Genomic DNA, 19,265 nt, shown 5'->3' with positions numbered 1-19,265 from the left:
GGGCAAAAACCCTTGCTAGCTCCCCCGTAGCTACAGCTCTGAGTAAGCCCCTTCGCCTGACCCAACAACAAAAAGAAAAGAGAACAGGCAGGTTGGATGAAGGGGCGCTTCAAAATGACTCCCCATGATCCAAAAGATTGTTCGCAGTATACAAATATTCTGCCCTCGAGGGTATTCCCAACCAAGACCCCTTTTCCTGACTCTGCATGAGAGAATGTGCACTTCTGGTCCATTTGTTTGCATGGGCAGAAATGGGGAGCAATCCCCCCCCAAAGACAAAGGAAGGAATGCATAAGGAGTTGCTTCATACTGAATCAGACCATTAAGGTCCCTTTGAATCAGTGCTGTCTGCAATGACTGGCAGTAGCTCTCCGTGGTTCCAGGCAAGGGAGATAGATGCCTAGCCTCACCTGGGACCTTCTGCCTGCAAAGCAGGTGCTCTGACCACTGAGCTGTGACCCCAAACTAAGATCCCCCTGAAGAGGAAAAGCACTAGCATCCCTCACATTGCTGACTCTGCTGCCCCACAGGGCCTGTAAGACTCCCCTTCTGATATTTCCCAATCTACTAGCGCTCAGGAAGAGCAAATCTGTCCCTGTTGGTTTCTCTCTTTTTCTCATTTTCCCATTCTTAAATTTATTATTTCCATACCAGTTGAACATTTTTTTCAAGGCCTTGTGAAAATTCGCCAGCATTTCAGTGCAAATTTCTTCTGAAATGCACATTTTGTATTTACTTTTGCCTAATAAACGCAATCCGTTTGTTAGACAAGCGTTCACATAATGAGTCAACATTCTCAATTGATTCCTATGGGGGAATTTCTAAGCATTCCTGACTGTGGAACTTTGACCTCAAAATGGGGGAAGGGGGGACAGAAAAACCCTCTGGAACCTTGTCCAAATTCTACCGCTCCCACCCAACACTGTTTCTGATGAAACGGCTTATGAGGACCAGTAAAACAGTAAAAAAGAAGAAGGCATGTTTAAGACTGCTTATCTGTTTATAGTACTTTATGCAGGCCTGGCTGCTTGGATATCTGAACTTGCGGTGTGTATAGCAATGTTTCAGTACTAATTCCTTGTGTTTAGATTAGTGAACTTTCATAGAACAAATTTTCTAATCACAAGACCTGCATGCATTCACATTCTTACAAAGCATTTTTTCCTAATACAACACATTTTTGTATATTGTTTTCAGAAGCATATGCATTCCATGCACGCTTTGCACTAGCATGTGCATTTTCGGACATATTCCTTGACTTACGTTAGCTGCAAAATTTAGAGAATTTCGAAGGGCAGCTGTGTTTCAGTTGGCACATTGCTCCAGAAAGTGAAAATTTGGAAGGTTTACCTTGAAAATGTGAACTGAATCAAAACTCTCCCCTGTTGCTAGCTGGAGCCCCTGGCTGTCTATTTGGTTGGGCCAGACCAGAATGGCAGGTGACCTGGGCAATTCACATTTGTGTCTTTGTGGCCAAAAGGCTTCATTGCATCCATGCACAAGTTAGGAACCTAGGAAGCAGCTTTATACAGAGTTAGACCATTGGCCTATCTCCTTCTGTATTGTCTACACTGATTGGCAGCAACTCTCAATGGGTTTTGGCAAGGGACACTCTCAGCCCTACCCAGAAATGTTAAAAAATCCAATTTTTAACACACACAAAGATACACACAGAGCAGGAGAAAACAAGCTTGCTCCATCTTCCATGTGACAGCCCCTAAAATATTTGAAGATGGCTATCCTGTCTCCTCTCAGTCTCCTCTTTTCCAGGCTCAACATACTCAACTCCCTCAATCATTCCTCATAAGGCTTGGTTTCCAGACTCTTGATCATCTTGGTCACCCTCCTCTGCACATATTCTAGCTTGTCAATATCTTTCTCAAATTGTGGTTCCCTGAATTAGACACAGTACCCCAGGTGTGGTGTGACCAAGGCAGAATAGAGTGGTACTATGACTTCCCTTGATCGGGACACTATATACTTCTGTTGACACAGCCTAGAATAGCATTAACCTTATTTGCTGCTGCATCACACTATTGACTCATGTTACAATACAATAATACAATAAACTTTATTTGCGTAGCCGACAGGCCATAGCATCAAAGGAACAAAACAACAACAACAAAACACAATGATAATAAAAACAAGATCCCAGGCGAGGAATCCAGGTGACGACACCGATGCCATTCAGATGGCAGCCCTCAGTCTCATTGCTCCCACGACAAACCTGGCAACCTTCTCTGTTGTCGAGCTGCTCTGGTCGGCCAGGAGCGAGAACAACTTGGCTTCGCAAGAGCAGCCCGGGATGGCAGATAGGAGTGGCGTGATGGTCTCGTCCCTGAGATCTTTATATAGGGAGCAAGACAAGAGAACGTGTGACACAGTCTCTACGTAGCCAGCTCCACAGGGGCAGAGCCGGTTCTCGAATGAAATTTTTTGATATCTACCTTCAAGAACAGCTGAGGGTAACATATTTAGTCTGGCCAGTGTAAAGGCCCGTCTGTATTTTGGAATGGTTAAGGTAGACAAATAAGGTGCCCGAAAATCAAAGTGGGAGGGGGGCAGATAAGCGTACCAAGCACTAAATTTCTTAATATAGGCCAGATTATTCTGCTGCTCAATATCCTTCATGCGCTGGTCAATAATGGTTTTTGCCTTGGGGAGACCCATTTTCAGGAGATGCTGTGCTTGGAGGCCACATGTAAGTAGTTTTTGATGCACTACTTTGGACCACCGACTTCTATGAGCATCTCGTGCTACTAGAGGTAGTATTCCGGATGGGTTTAAATTTAAGCAAAGCCAATAGTTGAATGTTCTTAACCAGGTCTGGGTTTCGATGGAGAGGAGGCCAGACTCCAGCCGTAGGGCCGCATTTGGTGCGCATGGTGGAACGGCTAGAATCTGTCTTAAGAATTTAGACTGGACCGTTTCAAGTGTGCGGCAATGATTTCCCGTCCAGATTTGGGCTCCGTAGAGTAATTGCGCCAAGGGTTTTGCTTGAAAGACCTCCAGAGCTGCTGGGATATGTCTGCCCCCCTTCGTAAAGTAAAAGCGAGACAGTATTTTGGCGCTTTGAGATGCTTTTCCCCTAGCATATTTATGATGGGCCTCCCAGGCTCCTGTTGACTGGAAAACTACTCCGAGGTATTTGAAAATTTTGACCTGTTCTATTGGCTGATTGTCCATCTCCCATCTGTGATGTCTGTGTCTCCTAGCGAAGACCATGACTTTGGTTTTTTGGTGGTTAACCACCAGATGATCTCTCCTGCAGTAGGCTGAGAATTCTCTTAGTAGCCTTTTGAGGCCTACTTTAGTTCGTGATAAGAGAACCGCGTCGTCCGCATAGAGGAGCGCTGATATTGATTTTTCGGCCAGTTTGGGGGCATGAAACTCCGGGGATGTTAGGTATTTGAGCATGTCATTTATATATAAGTTGAATAAGGCCGGGGCTAAAATACAGCCCTGCTTAACTCCTTTGGTGGCTGGTACAGGGCCAATTAGGTGCCCATTTACTGAGGTTCTTACATATAACTTGGAGTCATTATATAGGCTTTTTATCAAGAATAGTAATCTTTTGTCAATGTTGGTAGCATTGAGTTTAGCCCAAAGTTTGACTCATGGGATCGAGTCAAAGGCCGCCTTCAGGTCAATAAATGCTGCGTATAGAATCCCACGTGTTTTGTTGACGTATTTGTCAATGAGGTGTGCTAATACGAAGCAATGGTCTATTGTTGTTCTGCCCTGTCTGAAGCCGGCTTGCTCCTCTGCCAGAACTGCCTCAGTTTCCATCCAGTCAATTAGTTTGATGTGGAGATGTTTGGCATACAATTTGCTGGGGATAGTAAGGAGGCTAATGGGTCTATAGCTCGCTGGATCTGCCATAGGACCCTTTTTATAGATTGGGATGATTACTGCCTCTGTCCAGCAACCAGGAATTATGCCTGTTGAATCGATGTATGTAAATATTGACGCCATTATAGGAGCCCACCAACTGATATTGTTCTTCATGAGCTCTGCTGGAATGTGGTCTATGCCCGGAGCTTTGTTATTTTTCAGTTGGGCAATTAGTTTCCCCACCTAGACTCATGTTAAGCTTGGGTTCACTAAACTTGTGGTGAACAAACTAAAGATCGATCCAAACTAGGTGGTAATAGTTTTTGGTTGATAATAATAGTGATCTAGGTGGAACCTATTTTAGACAGGAACCTATTTTAGACAGGAATGCACTCCCCGGCCCTAGAGCAACAGACTCACAAAGGGGTCTAGCTTTATCCAGGGATATGCTGGTGACCTCAATGCCCACAAGTGCCTTCCTCCATATTTACTGCCCTATACTGGGGGTGGGAATCAGACCCAGCCTTAGCTGTTTATGCTTTAGTCCAGGGGAAACCAATGTGGTGTCTTCTAGATGTGTCATTTGGTTGACAGATGGAGCTGGCTTGAAACCTGTGCCAAGAGCCATTGCTTTCTTGCCAGTGGGCAGACACTCCCAGCCAGCCGCAATCAAGAGAGAGAGGAAGTGGCCTGCAAACTAATCCTGCCTTTATCTAAATCCTCCTGAAGCTTTCCTAAATCCCCTTGTGCAAAGGCCTTCCAGCTGAGCCAAGCTGCCTTAAGAGAAAATGTACACAATACGCCCCCTTCAAATTACTGGCTTCTTAAAACAAACAGCAAAACCTGAAGGACCTCAACTGCCTCCCAGTTGATGTGTGCCCAGAGCAAGAAAAGTGGTAGAGGTTGATTCATAGATTCATAGAATTGTAAAGGGACCCTGAGGACCACCTAGTCCATGGGTAGGCAAACTAAGGCCCGGGGGCCGGATGCAGCCCAATCGCCTTCTAAATCTGGCCTGCTGATAGTCAGGGAATCAGCGTGTTTTTGCATAAGTAGAATGTGCCCTTTTATTTAAAATGCAGCTCTGGGTTATGTGTGGGGCATAGGAATTCGTTCATTTTTATAATAATTTAATAATAATAATTTATTATTTATACCCCGCCCACCCCATTAGGGGAAATAGGAAGCCCCCAAAAAATATTTTTTAGATGTCCTTTTTATGTTGAGATTCGTAGAGACACCATTGATCCTTTGCTGAAGAGGCCCGCCAATCGTTCAGACAAGTCTAAACTTAATTCTCTCCTCTTAGGCAAAGATCACAAGACGACCTGGCTGGTAGCCAGATTCTGCGCCCAGATTTATAGGCACAGATCATCCTCTAGAATAAAATAGCTCACTAGGGAAATGCTGAAGTCGCCTCAGGGTCAATTTTTATGGTAGCCGAAATCTCAGTTGTACGTGTTTGTTGTTGTTGTTTAGTCGTTTAGTCGTGTCTTTCTGGAACTCTCTAGCTTTCTCCATAATCCAGCGCATGTTTGCAATTTGGTCTCTGGTTCCTCTGCCTCTTCTAAATCCAGCTTGCACTTCTGGGAGTTCTCGGTCCACATACTGCTTGAGCCTTCCTTGTAGAATTTTAAGCATAACCTTGCTAGCGTGTGAAATGAGTGCAATTGTGCGGTAGTTGGAGCACTCTTTGGCACTGCCCTTCTTTGGGACTGGGATGTAGACTGATCTTCTCCAATCTTCTGGCCACTGCTGAGTTTTCCAAACTTGCTGGATATATATATATATGTATATCAATTTTAACTCATGAGCTATTGCTGCAATCTGCTCTGATTGCATATTTTATCTTTATAAATGCTGTTTTATCATGTTATGTTATGTGAGCTGGTTTTTGACTGTAATAAATTATCTATCTAACTATCCCACCCATCTGGCTGGGTTTCCCCAGCTACTCTGGGTGGCTTCTAACAGAATATTAAAATACAAAAAATAAATAAATAATAATAATCCAGCCCCCCACAAGGTCTGAGGGACAGTGGACCAGCCCCCTGCTGAAAAAGTTTGCTGACCCCTGAATTAATCCAACCCCCTGCAATGCAGGAATATGCAGCTGTCCCATTCAGGGATCGAACCTGCAACCTTAGGGTTGTCACCGCTATGCTTTAATGAACTGAAAGGCATGGGAACCTTGCTCAGGAAAGGAGCTGAGCATCCTATTTGGAAGGGGGGCGGGGAAGCAACAATATTGAAATAATGGGAGACCGTGGGTGGCATTTACACATTTAGACCCACTGAAATGATTGAATATAGCCAGGAAAAAGTTCGTACTGGGAAAGGTTGGCCACGGCAGTTCATGCACTGGTAACTTCAAGACTGCATTACTGCAATGCACTTGAACCGGGAGCAGCAGTTAGTGAACAGTGCTGCAGCACAATTGCTAATAAGAGTGAGGCCTTCTCAGCATAGAACACCAGTGCTCAGGAATCTGCACTGGTTGTCAATCTGCTACTAGGCTAGGTTCAAGGTGTTACTGTTAGAATATAAAGCCCTTAACAACTTGGGGCCAGCAGTGGCGTAGCGTGGGTTGTCAGCACCCGGGGCAAGGCAAGTAATTTGCGCCCCCTAACCCGTGGATTTGCGCCCCCTAACCCTACAGATCTATGCCTATGAATGATGGTCCCTCTCTCTCTCTTTCTCAATTGATTCCCATTTCTGCCGATCGATCCCCGAAGCTCTCACCCAGCGAAATTCGTGCGTAATTACGCTTCGCCATCCCTAATCCTGCCGCTTCCACCGGGAAATCATGACGGTGCGTTTCTCCTCTCCAAACTTTCCCCGGCCCTTTGCCGGCCGGCGCAGCCCTTTTGGCTACGAGCTCCCCTCCTTCTCTGCCCGCTTCCGACCCCACCTCCCCGTCCAGCCTCCCTACCTCCTGAAAAAAGGCGCCGGCGCCGAGCAGGACACCCCCCGCGGCCATCGGAGAGAGGCGGGGCCGAGGGAGGTGAGCCAATGGGCGAGGCGGGGCGGGGTAGGTGGCCACAGGGGCGGGCGCTGCCGCAGTCCTCGGGTGGGCAAGGTAGGAGCAGGCGGAGGCTGGCCGGCCGCTCTGACAATAGGGGCGGGCCGAGGGCATGATGCGGCTGGGCCCTCTGGACTCGCGCCCCCCCCAGATGTTGCGCCCGGTGCGGCCGGCACCCCTGGCACCCCCCACGCTACGCCACTGGGGGCCAGTTTGCCTGTGAGTTGGAAGGAAGGTCTCATTTCCGGAGCTACTGATCTCTTCTTTCTGCAGCTCTGCTTTGCACCCATTTTCAGCTTCATTCCATCTCCTGTTTTTCAGGCCCTTTCAGGCCCCTGCTTTCATCTTCAACCCTATCCCCAAGCCTCCTACACCCTCCTTTTTGCAACTCACTTTGAAGAAGAAGAAGAGTTTGGATTTGATATCCCGCTTTATCACTACCCTAAGGAGTCCCAAAGCGGCTAACATTCTCCTTTCCCTTCCTCCCCCACAAAAAAACACTCTGTGAGGTGAGTGGGTCTGAGAAACTTCAGAGAAGTGTGACTGGCCCAAGGTCACCCAGCAGCTGCATGTGGAGGAGCGGAGACGCGAACCTGGTTCACCAGATTACGAGTCTAACACTCTTAACCACTACACCACACCACACTGCATCCCCATTCTTACTCTTACTCCCTTTTTCCCTCCACCCTCCTTGTCAGTTTTCTCAACTCTTCCCTACACGCACTTTTTCCACACTTCCTTTTCTCTCCTGATTCGGCCACCCCCATTCAACACCCCCCATACTGCTAATAGAACCAAAGAATTGTAGTGTTGGAACGACTCCAAGAGTCGTCTGGTTCAATGCCCTGCAATGCAGGAATCACAACTAAAGTATCCATGACTGATGGCCACCCAACCCCAACCTCTGCTTAAAAACCTCCAAGGAAGGAGAGTCCATAACCTCCCAACTGAGACAGTTCCACTGTCAAACAACTCTTTAGTTGAGATTTCTGCATTGCTGGGGGTTGAACTAGATGACCCTGGGTGTTCCTTCCAACTCTTGTTGTTGTTTAGTCATTTAGTCGTGTCCGACTCTTTGTGACCCCATGGACCAGAGCACGCCAGGCACTCCTGTCTTCCACTGCCTCCTGCAGTTTGGTCAAACTTCCAACTCTACAATTCTATTATTCTAGCATCTGTGCCAGACAGTCACCAATACCTTCTAGCTGTGCATGCAGAAGAGCTTGACACTCCCCCTGCTAAAAGGACCAGAGACCTGGGGGAGTGCCAAGCTCTTTTTGCTTGAGACAACCCTAGAATGCTGCTGCCAGCCAGTGTAGGCAGCAGTGGGCTACATGGATAAACAGGTTGAAGGATTAAGACAGCCTTCCTAATGCATTTGATAGACACTTCAAGCGCCTTTGAGTAATAATAATATTAATAATTTAAAAATCTGGGGGGGGGGTATCAATAAAGGCAACTCTGGGAAGAAATGCAGCATTTCCTGATGGCAGGAACTGATACTTTTTGTAGGAAGAAATATTACCATATTATGACATTATAATAGTAGTAACAAATAATAATGTACCTGTGGGCTGAGGATTAAGGGAGTATGTTCCTGGAGATTCCCCCAATGACAAAACCAAAACATCAACACTACCATTTTGTGTGACATTTTTTATTTTTAATCAAGGATCAGCTTTTACAGGGGTGGGTTAGAGGGAAAAGATGCTCATGGCTGAACAGGGAACAGGTGCTACGTCAGTGCTGGAGAAGTCAAGGATTGGCAGACGGGTCAGAAAATGGGGCTTCCTTGCTCGAAGCAAAACCTGGATTTTCAACCTAGGAGCTTGAAAAGGAAAGGGTGTGTGTGTGTGCCACATATTTCTGCATTCTGGATATAATCCCAACCACCAACCAACAGATTCAGAAGTCTCAATTCCCCTTGGTGATGTCCTAGCAAGCTCAGCCCTCCGCTGGGTGCAAACTACACACAACTGTATTTGCTGACACACCATGACCGCAGAACTCCCTGCCACCAGATGTGGCTCTATTAGCTTTAAAAGGGGACAAGACAGATTCAGAGGTCTATCAAGAGAGCATCCATGTACAGAAACAGTCTCCTTCTGAGCAGCCCCTGCTGAGGATGAGCAGCTGAGTGCAACTATCACATCCATGCCCAGCTCATGAGAAAACAGGAGAATGGGCCCTTGGCCTGAATCAGCAGCAGGGCAGTCATTGCGTCCTGAAGAACTGCCATGGCTGATCATCAGGCCAACCTTCTGTGGGCCTTCCAGAAGCCAACCTGCAGCCCCACAGATGCTCCCAAACAATGAAGGCCTCTCTTGCTCCTGTTTGCCTCTCAGAGTTTGGGACTTGGGTAGATCATGCCTGGGGAAACCAAGATCCCTTGAAATCTCCTCCATGCCTCTTCTCTCTCTCTCTCTCTCTCTCTCTCTCTCTCTCTCTCTCTCTCTCTCTCTCTCTCATCTAAGCAAGCACAGAGTTAAACCATGGAGGCAATGATGGCCACCAATGTTGAGAGATTTAGAAGTGGACCAGACAAACTCATGGAGGAGAGAACTATCGCTGGCTACCAGACATGATGGCTATAATCCACCTCTGCGGTCAGAGGCCGCTATGCTTCTGAATAGCAGTGGCTGGAAACCCAGAAGGGGAGAGGGCTCTTGTGCTCTTGTGCTCAAATCCTACTTGCGGGTTTCCTACAATATGCATCCGACCGGCCACTGTGAGAACAGGATGCTGGACTAGATGGGCCATTGATCTGATCCATCAGGCTTTTCTTATGTTCTTAAGCAAGCAGCCCTCAGCACTTGTTGCTCAAGACAGTGGCCTGGCTCACACATAACACAAAGGTTAATACATATCATGTCTGACAAACCATGCTTTGGAGAGCCCTGTGCACTCCTTCCCCAGCAATTGACACACATGCGCTGTCAGGGTTTATGAGGAAAGGCCTCGGTATGCGCCCAACCTTTTGATTTCTAGAAATGTAACACTGCCCACCGCCTGCCTCTCCCACGAGCCACAGAGTAAAAGGCAACTCACCTACACATCGTCCGTCATGCAAAGATCTGTCCGGAGAGAAGGCAAGGAGAGGGATCAGGGAGTGGTCTAAAGGTATTCGAAGGTGGCAGGGGTGTGTGTGCTGCATGCTGGTGAGCAAAGGGTTGCTTTGCTACCCAAGGCAAAGTCCTGTGTGGCCACCAAATCACAGCTCTGGAACAAGGGCACCCAGAGGTCTTCTAGTCCAACCTTGGCCACACACACACCACTAGGCAAGCCCATATTCCCTACTTGCTAAACACACCCCCAGCCCCACAGTGCAATTCAGAGTGTCCGGCTGCAAGAGACCAAACGTGGCTTATTAACCATTAATCTATGTCTAGATGCAAACTCCCCTCTGTTGCTCAGACTGGGAATATGGTATGCATGACACATAAGGCCAGATATCCTTAATTTTTAATTCCAGCAAGAAACTTGTTTATGCCTGTTTCACCTCTCTACTCAGTTTTTCTCCTCCTCTTTCTTCATATACCCCCCACTAAAAATCTAGAAACAGGACCAGCAGGCAGATCAATTGTCAATGTGTTGTGGATCCTGACCATACATCAGCTGAAAAGAAAGGATATAATATGCTTTTTATGATATACATGGGCTATAGCATGACAATGGTGATGGGTTTTAACTGTGAGCTGCTTTGGGAACCAGTCCTGGTGAGGATGCAGGTGGTCTGTCCCCACATGGATCTGCGGAACTCAATTCCCTGTGAAATCAGGCAAGCTCCACCTGACTGGTATTTTCAGATGTTCTTATCTGATTCATCTCCTCTTTGTCATTTTCAAGAGTCCAATTTAAATTGGGGCTTTCCAAAAAAATCGGTTGTGCACTTTGATTTGTTGCAGCATAGGTTGGCATGGAGCCCCATCATTTGTTGATTTTGTGCCAGCTCTAAGACTGCTGCACATTTCTGATGTTTCTAAAAAGCTGTGTTCAAATGGCGTTTCGTATTTTGGGGGAGATTTTTCTGAGTTCCGTATTTGTACACATCATGGAGATCTTTTTCTTAAAAAGGCATGTGATCAATGTATTAAATCAATGGGAAGGGAAAGAAAACAAACTGCTGAGATTCTATGTTTTGGCAGCCAGAGCTTAAGAGTGAAGGAATGTCCACTGACAAACTAGAACGTGTCCAGAGGAGGGCAACCAAAATGGTCAAAGGCCTGCAAACGATGCCTTATGAGGAACGGCTAAGGGAGCTGAGCATGTTTAGCCTGGAGAAGAGGAGGTTAAGGGGTGATATGATAGCCATGTTCAAATATATAAAAGGATGTCACATAGAGGAGGGAGAAAGGTTGTTTTCTGCTGCTCCAGAGAAGCGGACATGGAGCAATGGATCCAAACTACAAGAAAGACGATTCCACCTAAACATTAAGAAGAACTTCCTGACAGTAAGAGCTGTTCGACAGTGGAATTTGCTGCCAAGGAGTGTGGTGGAGTCTCCTTCTTTGGAGGTCTTTAAGCAGAGGCTTGACAACCATATGTCAGGAGTGCTCTGATGGTGTTTCCTGCTTGGCAGGGGGTTGGACTCGATGGCCCTTGTGGTCTCTTCCGATTCTATGATTCTATGATTCTATGATTCTATGAATATTTTGGGTTTCAGAATTCGAATCACAGACAGACCAGGCAGGGACTAGACCTGTCAGGGAACTGCCATCGGAACAGGGAAGGGAAGCTGAGGGGCAGCTGGGTTACAGGGAACCTCCGAAAATCTTGTGAAGCAGTTCCTCTTCCTGTGGTGGGGAAAGCCACACCTCCAGTGGGGAAGAGGGGAAGGGACCAGAGGATGCTGCCAGGAGCCTCAGAACCCGCTCCCGGTCAAGCTGGCCAGGAGGGAAGCATGCCTCTTCCGTCGCCCACCAAGCACAGAGGTGTAAAACCAAAGAAGGAAGGAAAAGGCTGGGGGTGACTAAGCCATTATGTTGGGGGAGGACCCAGAAACGACCACTCCCGGATTCTGCTGGTGACTGAGGCAGACATGAACTTGTGGTTCTGCACTGTAAATAGTTTTGTACCAAAATAAAACCTGTAAAAGACAGGTTGGAGTCCTGACTGGTTACTCACGAGCAACCACCATTGCCATCTGACAGGACCCCTTTAAACCAAGGATGGGGAGCCACACTGCCCTCAAGAAAACTTCTCTGGGGCCGTGTGCCATTGGTGAGGCAAAACTAAGTGCTGCAATGGACTAGACTTTACCTACATCCTAGCCTAGTGGCTGCTCAAGTGGGCAGTGCAAACTTCTGGTGAGTGATTACCTAAGGTGGGGTGCCAAGATTCTAGGGGGCACCAGGGGCTGCTGGAGGTATAAATGACCTTTGAGCTTTGAAACACGTGCTATCGCTGGATCAAACATCATTTTCATTGCATTAATTAAACTAAATAGTCTTAATTGGATTTTGAATCAATGCACAATCAATTGCTACTGCTCTAAATGTCATGGCCCTACTATCTTGCTTAGTGTACCTCCTCCATGAGAGGTGGCAACACGAGAACGGGACCTTTTCTGCAGTGGCTCCCCATTTGTGGAATATTCTCCCTAGGGAGGCTCACCTGGAGTCTTCATTATACACCTTTAGGCGCCAAGTGAAAAAGCTCCTCTTCAACAAGGCCTTGGGCTGATTAACGCTCTATTTACGTTTAAATGTGTTTGTGGGGTGGGGGTTGTTGTTCTGTTGTTAGCATTTTAATTATTTACTTGTGCTTTTACTTTGTATTTTTATCTTGTGAACCACCCAGAGGTCTTGTGATGAATGCCGGTATATAAATCTAATAGATAAATGAAAATGAAAAATAGTGTGTTGTACAAAGCACTATTCCAAATAATGCCTTTTCTTAGGATAGGGCGGGGGCACTGGGATGGGTTTTTATGGTACCAAGGGGAAGGGGCCTGAAAACTGTTTATGAATTGCTGCCCTCTGTCCTAGCAAGCAGGAGGCAGGTGAACCCATGATAAACCCAACATGGCAATCCCTAGAGGAAGAAACCAGAGGCCTGTCCTGCTCTCGCTCCCAGTTCTCCCACTTACCAGTGCTGGGCAAGAAGAGGATGTCCTCATTACCAAGTCCCTCTGCCAAGGCCAGCTGGGTGAACTTCTCCCGCAGTTCGGGACTCAGCTCCTTGCTTCTACCTGCCACCAGAAACACAAAGTGCTGTTGAGCAAGGAGAGTTGGTAGAGCACGAGACTCTTCATCTCAGGGTGTGGGTTCGAGTCCCATGTTGGGCAAAAGGATTCCTGCCCTGCAGGGGCTGCACTAGATGGTCCTCACGGTCCCTTCCAACTCTCCAGCTCTCCTGCCACCCAATCTATCTGGTGCAATAAAACCCAGGCTCCCCAGTCCTCTGTCCCCAAGGGGAACAGCGCAAGCCAGAAGGGTGGGGATGGGGGAGCAGAAGGGAGGAAGGCTGCCCCCTGGTGGCAGAGCAGTGAGAGGAACAGACGTACCATACAGTGTTACCATTGTCAACTTCTTCATGTTTTGCTCCTTGGCATACAGCAAGGCGTACTCGTCGTAGTTGGTCTCCACCACGCGGACGTCATGGCGGTTTCCAGAGCCTGGCATCGAAGGAGGCAAGAGAAGAATTGAACTGGAGCCAGCAAGGAGACACAGTCACACACCCACACCCCATCACTGCCACACCACGCAAATGATTCCTGGATTACAGGGGGTTGGACAAGATGAATCTCGGGGTCCCTTCCAACTCTACAATTCTATGATATAAATGGTGCTAGCACCCACCCAACCCCCAGCTGCTAGAACCAGTTTCCCTCTCCGTCTGGCAAGGGATGGCTCTTCCTTGCCCTGCTTGGAAACAACCAGGAGGGATTGAGTCAGAAAGGTGCCAGTCTCTTTCCCAACCCATCCCAGACTGAGGATTGCCTGGCTGCTGCCCAGGCAGACGGGAGATGACGTGGCTCTCACTTACGTGGGCTGGTGTATACGAATCGGCCAGGCTGCTCAGTCCGGACAAAAAGGCTTTTCCTCGTCTCGCACTCGTTGAGCCTAGAGCAGAGAGAGAGCAGGACAGTGATGAAAGAAGGAGAAGCACAGGCAGCCAACTCAGGAAGCCTCCTGGCTTATGGGAACAACCTTCAGGGTTTTGAGTTTGAGGAATCTCAGCTAAAGCATCCCTGACAGATGGCCATCCAACCTCTGCTTAAAAACCTCCAAGGAAGGAGAGTCCATCTCCTCCCAAGGGAAACCGTTCCACTGTCGAACAGCTCTTACTATCAGAAAATTCTTCCAAATGTTCAGCTCAAATCCTCTGGAGGGCACCAGGTTGGCAGAGTCTCGCTTATGCAATGCTCTTGGGTCACATTTATAAACAAGTACATACTGTAAATCTAGGGATGCAGGTGGCACTGTGGGTTAAACCACAGAGCCTAGGGCTTGCCGATCAGAAGGTCAGAGGTTCAAATCCCCACAACAGGGTGAGCTCCTGTTTCTCCTGCCAACCTAGCAATTCAAAAGCACGTCAAAATGCAAGTAGGTAAATAGGTACTGCTCCAGCGGGAAGGTAAACGACATTTCCATGTGCTGCTCTGGTTCACCAGAAGCGACTTAGTCATGCTGGCCACATGACCAGCTCCCTCAGCCAGTACGCCAGCTCCCTCAGCCAGTAAAGCGAGATGAGCACCACAACCCCAGAGTTGTCCGTGACTGGACCTAACGGTCAGGGGGTCCCTTTACCTTTACCTTTACCTTTACTGTAAATCTACAGCTGGGTTCCTATAGATGAAGGATTCGAACACAGACCCACAGAGCTGCATACAGCCCTGGTGAAAGGCAACCCATGAATATCCCCATTTTACAGGTGGGGAACACAGAGGCTGAGAGATGAGAGGCCAGTGCAAGGCCAGCCGTGGCAGAGGATTTATTTTATTTTCCTGCTATTGTTGAAATATTGGGAGTGAGAACTCTCCACGGATCAACTGCAAATCAGCCTCCTGGAAGATGCCAGCTTGTTTCTGCCCACATCTGCCCAACACCTGTCTATTGCAGAATCTCTGTGGGCTGTCTCAAACAATAATAGCAGCTTCAAGCAGTGCATCATTAACCTGTGGAACTCCCAGTCACAAGGTTTGTGGCCATGGGGTTGGATGGTTTTTCTTTTTAAAGGGTTCTATGGATGCAAGAAGAAGGGTCCATTGCTGCCAACAGTGATCAGTGTTGAAAGCACTATGGAACCTCCATGTCCAAAAGCAGTGTACCCCTAGAGGTCAGTTGCTGGGAGCATGCAACAAGCAAGGGTCATTGCCTCATGCCCTGCTTGGGGACTTCCCCAGGTCACCTGACTGTCCATATTTGGAAGCAGGAAACTGGGCTGGGTGGATTTTGCCCAGCATCCTGACTCCAGGATCAGTTCAGCATGGAGCGCTTCCAAGCAAGGCAGCTGCAGTCTCCCATCATATCTGGGCATCAGTGTTCCTGTGCACCAGTGTGGTGTAGTGGTTAAGAGCGGTGGACTCGTAATCTGGTGAACCGGGTTCGCTTCCCCGCTCCTCCACATGCAGCTGCTGGGTGACCTTGGGCTAGTCACACTTCTCTGAAGTCTCTCAGCCCCACTCACCTAACAGAGTGTTTATTGTGGGGGAGAAAGGGAAAGGAGAATGTTAGCCGCTTTGAGACTCCTTTGGGTAGTGATAAAGCGGGATATCAAATCCAAACCCTTCTTCTTCTGAACATGGAGGTTCTCTCCTAGCCTTCTGTGCTGACAAAAGACCCACCCCTCCATTAATCTCGCTCATCCCTGATTTTTGATGCCATTGTGACCAGAGGCCTGTGCAACATCCCACAATATTAATTCCATCTGTCAGGGCACGCCAGGCCAAGGCTTGGCAGCCCACCTGTGCCTCCTTACTTGGGGTAAGTGGAGGTGACATCCAGGTCCCCGTCCTCCGTGGTCACGACCACCGTGGTACACATCTTCATCACCTGCTTCTTGTCCTTGAACCAGCGGGCGTTGGAGCCCAGGGCGATGCTGTACCATTTCCCTGTGAACTACAAACACAGGGACCGCTTTAGCACAAACTTTTTGCTCTGGAATATGCTGCCTGGCCAAATGGGTGGGGGGTGGGGGGTGGGGGTGGGACGCAATGCCTCGTGGGCTGATGGGAGACCCCAGTTCCCTGATTTATAAACCTTTCCTTATTGCTTGCCAGCCCACTGTGCTGCCCTTGGCTCTTCCTCCCTCACACTTGTGCTAAAAACAGTGCAAGCTTCAGAGTAACACAGGGATCTTCCTTGGCCTGGGCATTAAAGATGCAGGGAGAGGCATACTGGCACCTCTCTTTGGAGTAGCTTTGCCTAAAGAAGAAGCCTCTTCAGATTTCCCCTCCAACCACCATAAATTAAGACACTTTGGTGGAAAACTCTCTCTTGGAGTTGGGAGCATATAAGCCACACAATTAACAAGGCTAAGTCAGAATTAGCCCTCTTCGTCTCTTTGTTGTGCCCCTTGCTGAACACATTTCGGGGGGGAGTGGGTGGGGCACAAACAAACAGATTATTTCCAGAATTTCAAAACACCTTCCCTATTTATTCCCAGCTTCTGAGATATGAAAAGCTCTAGCTCCCTGGGCAGAGCAGCTGTTTCGCAATCCCCACTGGCAGCATCTCCAGCTGGGGCTGGGAGACACCTCCACTTGAAATCCTGGCTGCTGCCAGCCAGTGTTGACATTACTGGGCTTGCTAGATCAAGGGTCTGACTTGGTCTAAGGCAGCTTCCAAAATTCCTGTGCATGCAGATCATTGGCACAGGCATTGTGTAAAGAGGTAGCGAGTGAGTTTCCTTCTCATTCCTTTTGCACAGCCACTAGCCAGACAATGAGAACATTCTCACGTCGGCCATCCTCTCTTCTCGCCCTTCACAGGACTTGGCTTGGAGTTGAAGCATACTGTCAGGGAATCAGGAGCAGGAGCACTGGGGAGAGAGGATTGGGAGAGCGAAGGGGAAGAATCTGAGGGCAGCGTAGGGGAGTATGACAGTGGCCCGAGAGATTCCATGAGCTTCTCCAGCGAATCAGAAGATTCCCAGAAGGGGGCGCCGATGGTCAGGGCAAGGGGGGTCCCAGGGGGGACGCACCAGAAACAAGGAGCCAGAGGGGAACCCCAAAGCAGCAGTGGAGGATCGGGACCAGTTTCCCCACCAGAGCATAGTGGGGGGGAGGAGTCACATGTGTCAGGGCCAGCGTCTCCTCCAGAGAGGGAGTCAGGGCTGACCACGCCTCCATCGGAGAGTGGGGGAACGGAAGGGAGGTCAGTTGCAGCTAGCCCCCCCGAAGGGGGAAGCAGTGGCAGCAGCAGTGAAACGGTCAGGAGGAAAGCTGCTGGCTGCGCGCGCGCGCCAAGTTCAAATGTGCAGGCGCGCGGAACAGCAGGAGACCCGGATGGGGAACCAGCTCCTAAAGCCCGCCGGAGGGAGGGAGAAGGCTCAGGGGAATCAGCGGGAGAAGAGGCTAGAAAGGGCGGAACCCCGGCGGGCAGGCGGACCCAGAGGAGGAAGGAGCAGCGGAGAAGGTGGAGCAAGGCTAGGATCTTAAATTGGTGTCAGGGGGGAGGAGACTCAGACGGAGCATCAGTGGTCTGACACTTTAGACGTGGGGCTGCGCGCTGCGGCTCTGGAAGTGAAACTGAACTTCAATAAAGACTTTTATACTTAACAACGAAGCAGCGTTGGTCCTTTGTGAGCTGGGACCTAGGGTAGCCCTGACACATACGTTTTTCAATGCCTGGAACATTCCAGCGGAGACACTGAATGACAGGCAGAACGACAAGTCTCTCTCCCACGGGGGTCCCTTTGCAAGATCTTAGATCTGAGCTTCTCAGGGTCTAACTGAAAGACAGCCACTGTGGCATAATGGCTAGAGCACCAGACTAGGACCTGGGAGACCAGGATTCAGCTCCCACCCTCAGTCGTGAAGCTCCCTGAGAGTGTAGCCTTGCGCCAGCCGCTGCCTCTCTCAGACTAACCTCCCTCACAGGGTTGCTGTTTGGATTAAATGAGGAGGTGCGTGGGTCATGCACGCCACCTTGACCTCCTGGAGGGAAAGCAGGATGGAAATGCAATAAATGAAATGAAATAAGTCATTTCATTTCAGATTCTGCAAGGGTCCCGGGCAGACGATCCAGGGACGGGGCTTGCTAGGTTTAAGCCAAGCTCCACGCAGACATGTGAACCCAGCTCTTTGGCCCCTGAGCTGGGGGCAGGGGCGGGGGGGGGGAGGCGCGGTTACCTGATCCTGCTGGAAGTCAGGCTGCACAGCCACTTCAGCCTGTACCTGGGACAGGCAGCCCAGGGTCAGGGCAAGGAAGCTGAAGAATTGTGTCCGCATTGTGCCTAATGCTCTCCTGGGTCTGCTGCTGGCCTCTCTCTGCACAGCTTGTCCAGAAACCCAGGCCAGCCGGCTATTTATTGGCCAGTTGAGCAATGCTTCAGGGTGGGATCACGCTGACCTCTCTTCCCCCCACCCCCACTGATATAGTCTGTTACACAAAGCAGAAAGAGAGAGAACAGGGAAAGAACACGAGAGGGCGGAACAGCTGCTGCAATTTCCCACCCACTATTCCCCCTCCGAAATGCTGACTCCCTACTGCGGCCTGGAGCAGGGAAGGGTTTTGAAGTATTGGGGTCTGGTGCACTCTGATGGCATGCTGCTTGTGCATCACCACAGGAAATTTGGTGAATGATAGAGATAAAGGAGAGCAGGCTATAGTTTCTAGCAAAGCAACAATGACCAGGTCGTCTGCAACAGGCATCAGAAGAGGTGAAAAGCATCTATTTTTTCCATGTCAACAACAATAGATCACTTGACAGCATGGGAGCAACAAGTTCAGCCAGGGACAGCGTAGGAGAACAGAAAGCATGTCCTATTCGGAGTTGGCCTGTGCCATTACCAAGGGCAGAGCCATCAGTAAAAAAGAATAAATCAGTGTTGTGAAAAGGCTGATAATCAACTTGGATCCATTTGGATGTAGGCATGAGCAGAGTTGCCAAGAAACTCACACTCATAAATTGATATGTGTTGCACAGGGAAAATGTTGGGTTTGCAAGCACGGAGGAGTCTAAACAGCATGCAGAGCTTCAAGGATTAAGGATGGTTAATAATGATGTCAGCCACTTTCTCCACTAACAGAGCAACTGCAGCTACGACATGCAAACAATGGGAAATTGAGCAATCCAAAAGACTGAGTTAAAAAACATGAAGCAACACCTGATTCTTAGGGCCTTCCTGGAGGCAAGAGCTTGTTTGAGCAAGGCAAAGGCTGCGTGCGTACGCCTTCAAGAAAACTGCTACAAGGCGAGAGCAGCTGGAGAAAAAGGGGAAAGACTTTAGTCTCTAGTCCCT

At 48.8% G+C, this 19,265-nt stretch overlaps 1 protein-coding gene across 2 annotated transcripts; it reads right to left on the bottom strand.

Annotated features, from left to right (window-relative positions):
- Positions 1 to 8,492: 8,492 nt before the first annotated feature.
- Positions 8,493 to 18,364, bottom strand: PTGDS (prostaglandin D2 synthase). Of its 2 annotated transcripts, none has more exons than XM_053390779.1 (7): positions 18,153 to 18,364; positions 15,779 to 15,918; positions 13,844 to 13,920; positions 13,362 to 13,472; positions 12,945 to 13,046; positions 9,905 to 9,930; positions 8,493 to 8,677 (listed from the first exon to the last, which is right to left on the bottom strand). In XM_053390779.1, exons 1-6 carry the CDS (start codon positions 18,249 to 18,251, stop codon positions 9,905 to 9,907), a joined length of 555 nt encoding a protein of 184 aa, XP_053246754.1. In that variant the 5' UTR covers positions 18,252 to 18,364; the 3' UTR covers positions 8,493 to 8,677. The 2 variants fall into 2 exon arrangements, with proteins under 2 accessions (XP_053246754.1, XP_053246753.1); XM_053390778.1 differs by having other exon boundaries at positions 8,493 to 8,684; positions 18,153 to 18,359.
- Positions 18,365 to 19,265: the final 901 nt, after the last annotated feature.

This window comes from Podarcis raffonei, chromosome 5 (genome assembly GCF_027172205.1).
Source record: "Podarcis raffonei isolate rPodRaf1 chromosome 5, rPodRaf1.pri, whole genome shotgun sequence".
Taxonomy (NCBI): Eukaryota; Metazoa; Chordata; class Lepidosauria; order Squamata; family Lacertidae; genus Podarcis; species Podarcis raffonei.
This window is presented reverse-complemented; position numbering and strand designations above follow the sequence as displayed.

Excerpts from the sequence above, each read along its gene's own strand:
- PTGDS (XM_053390779.1), bottom strand. The coding sequence starts at position 18,251 with ATGCGGACACAATTCTTCAGCTTCCTTGCCCTGACCCTGGGCTGCCTG. Across the intron at positions 13,921-15,778 it reads GTCACCTCCACTTACCCCAA|GCTCAACGAGTGCGAGACGA; the intron begins GTAAGGAGGCAC and ends TCTCTGCTCTAG. Across the intron at positions 13,473-13,843 it reads ATTCGTATACACCAGCCCAC|GCTCTGGAAACCGCCATGAC; the intron begins GTAAGTGAGAGC and ends CTTCGATGCCAG.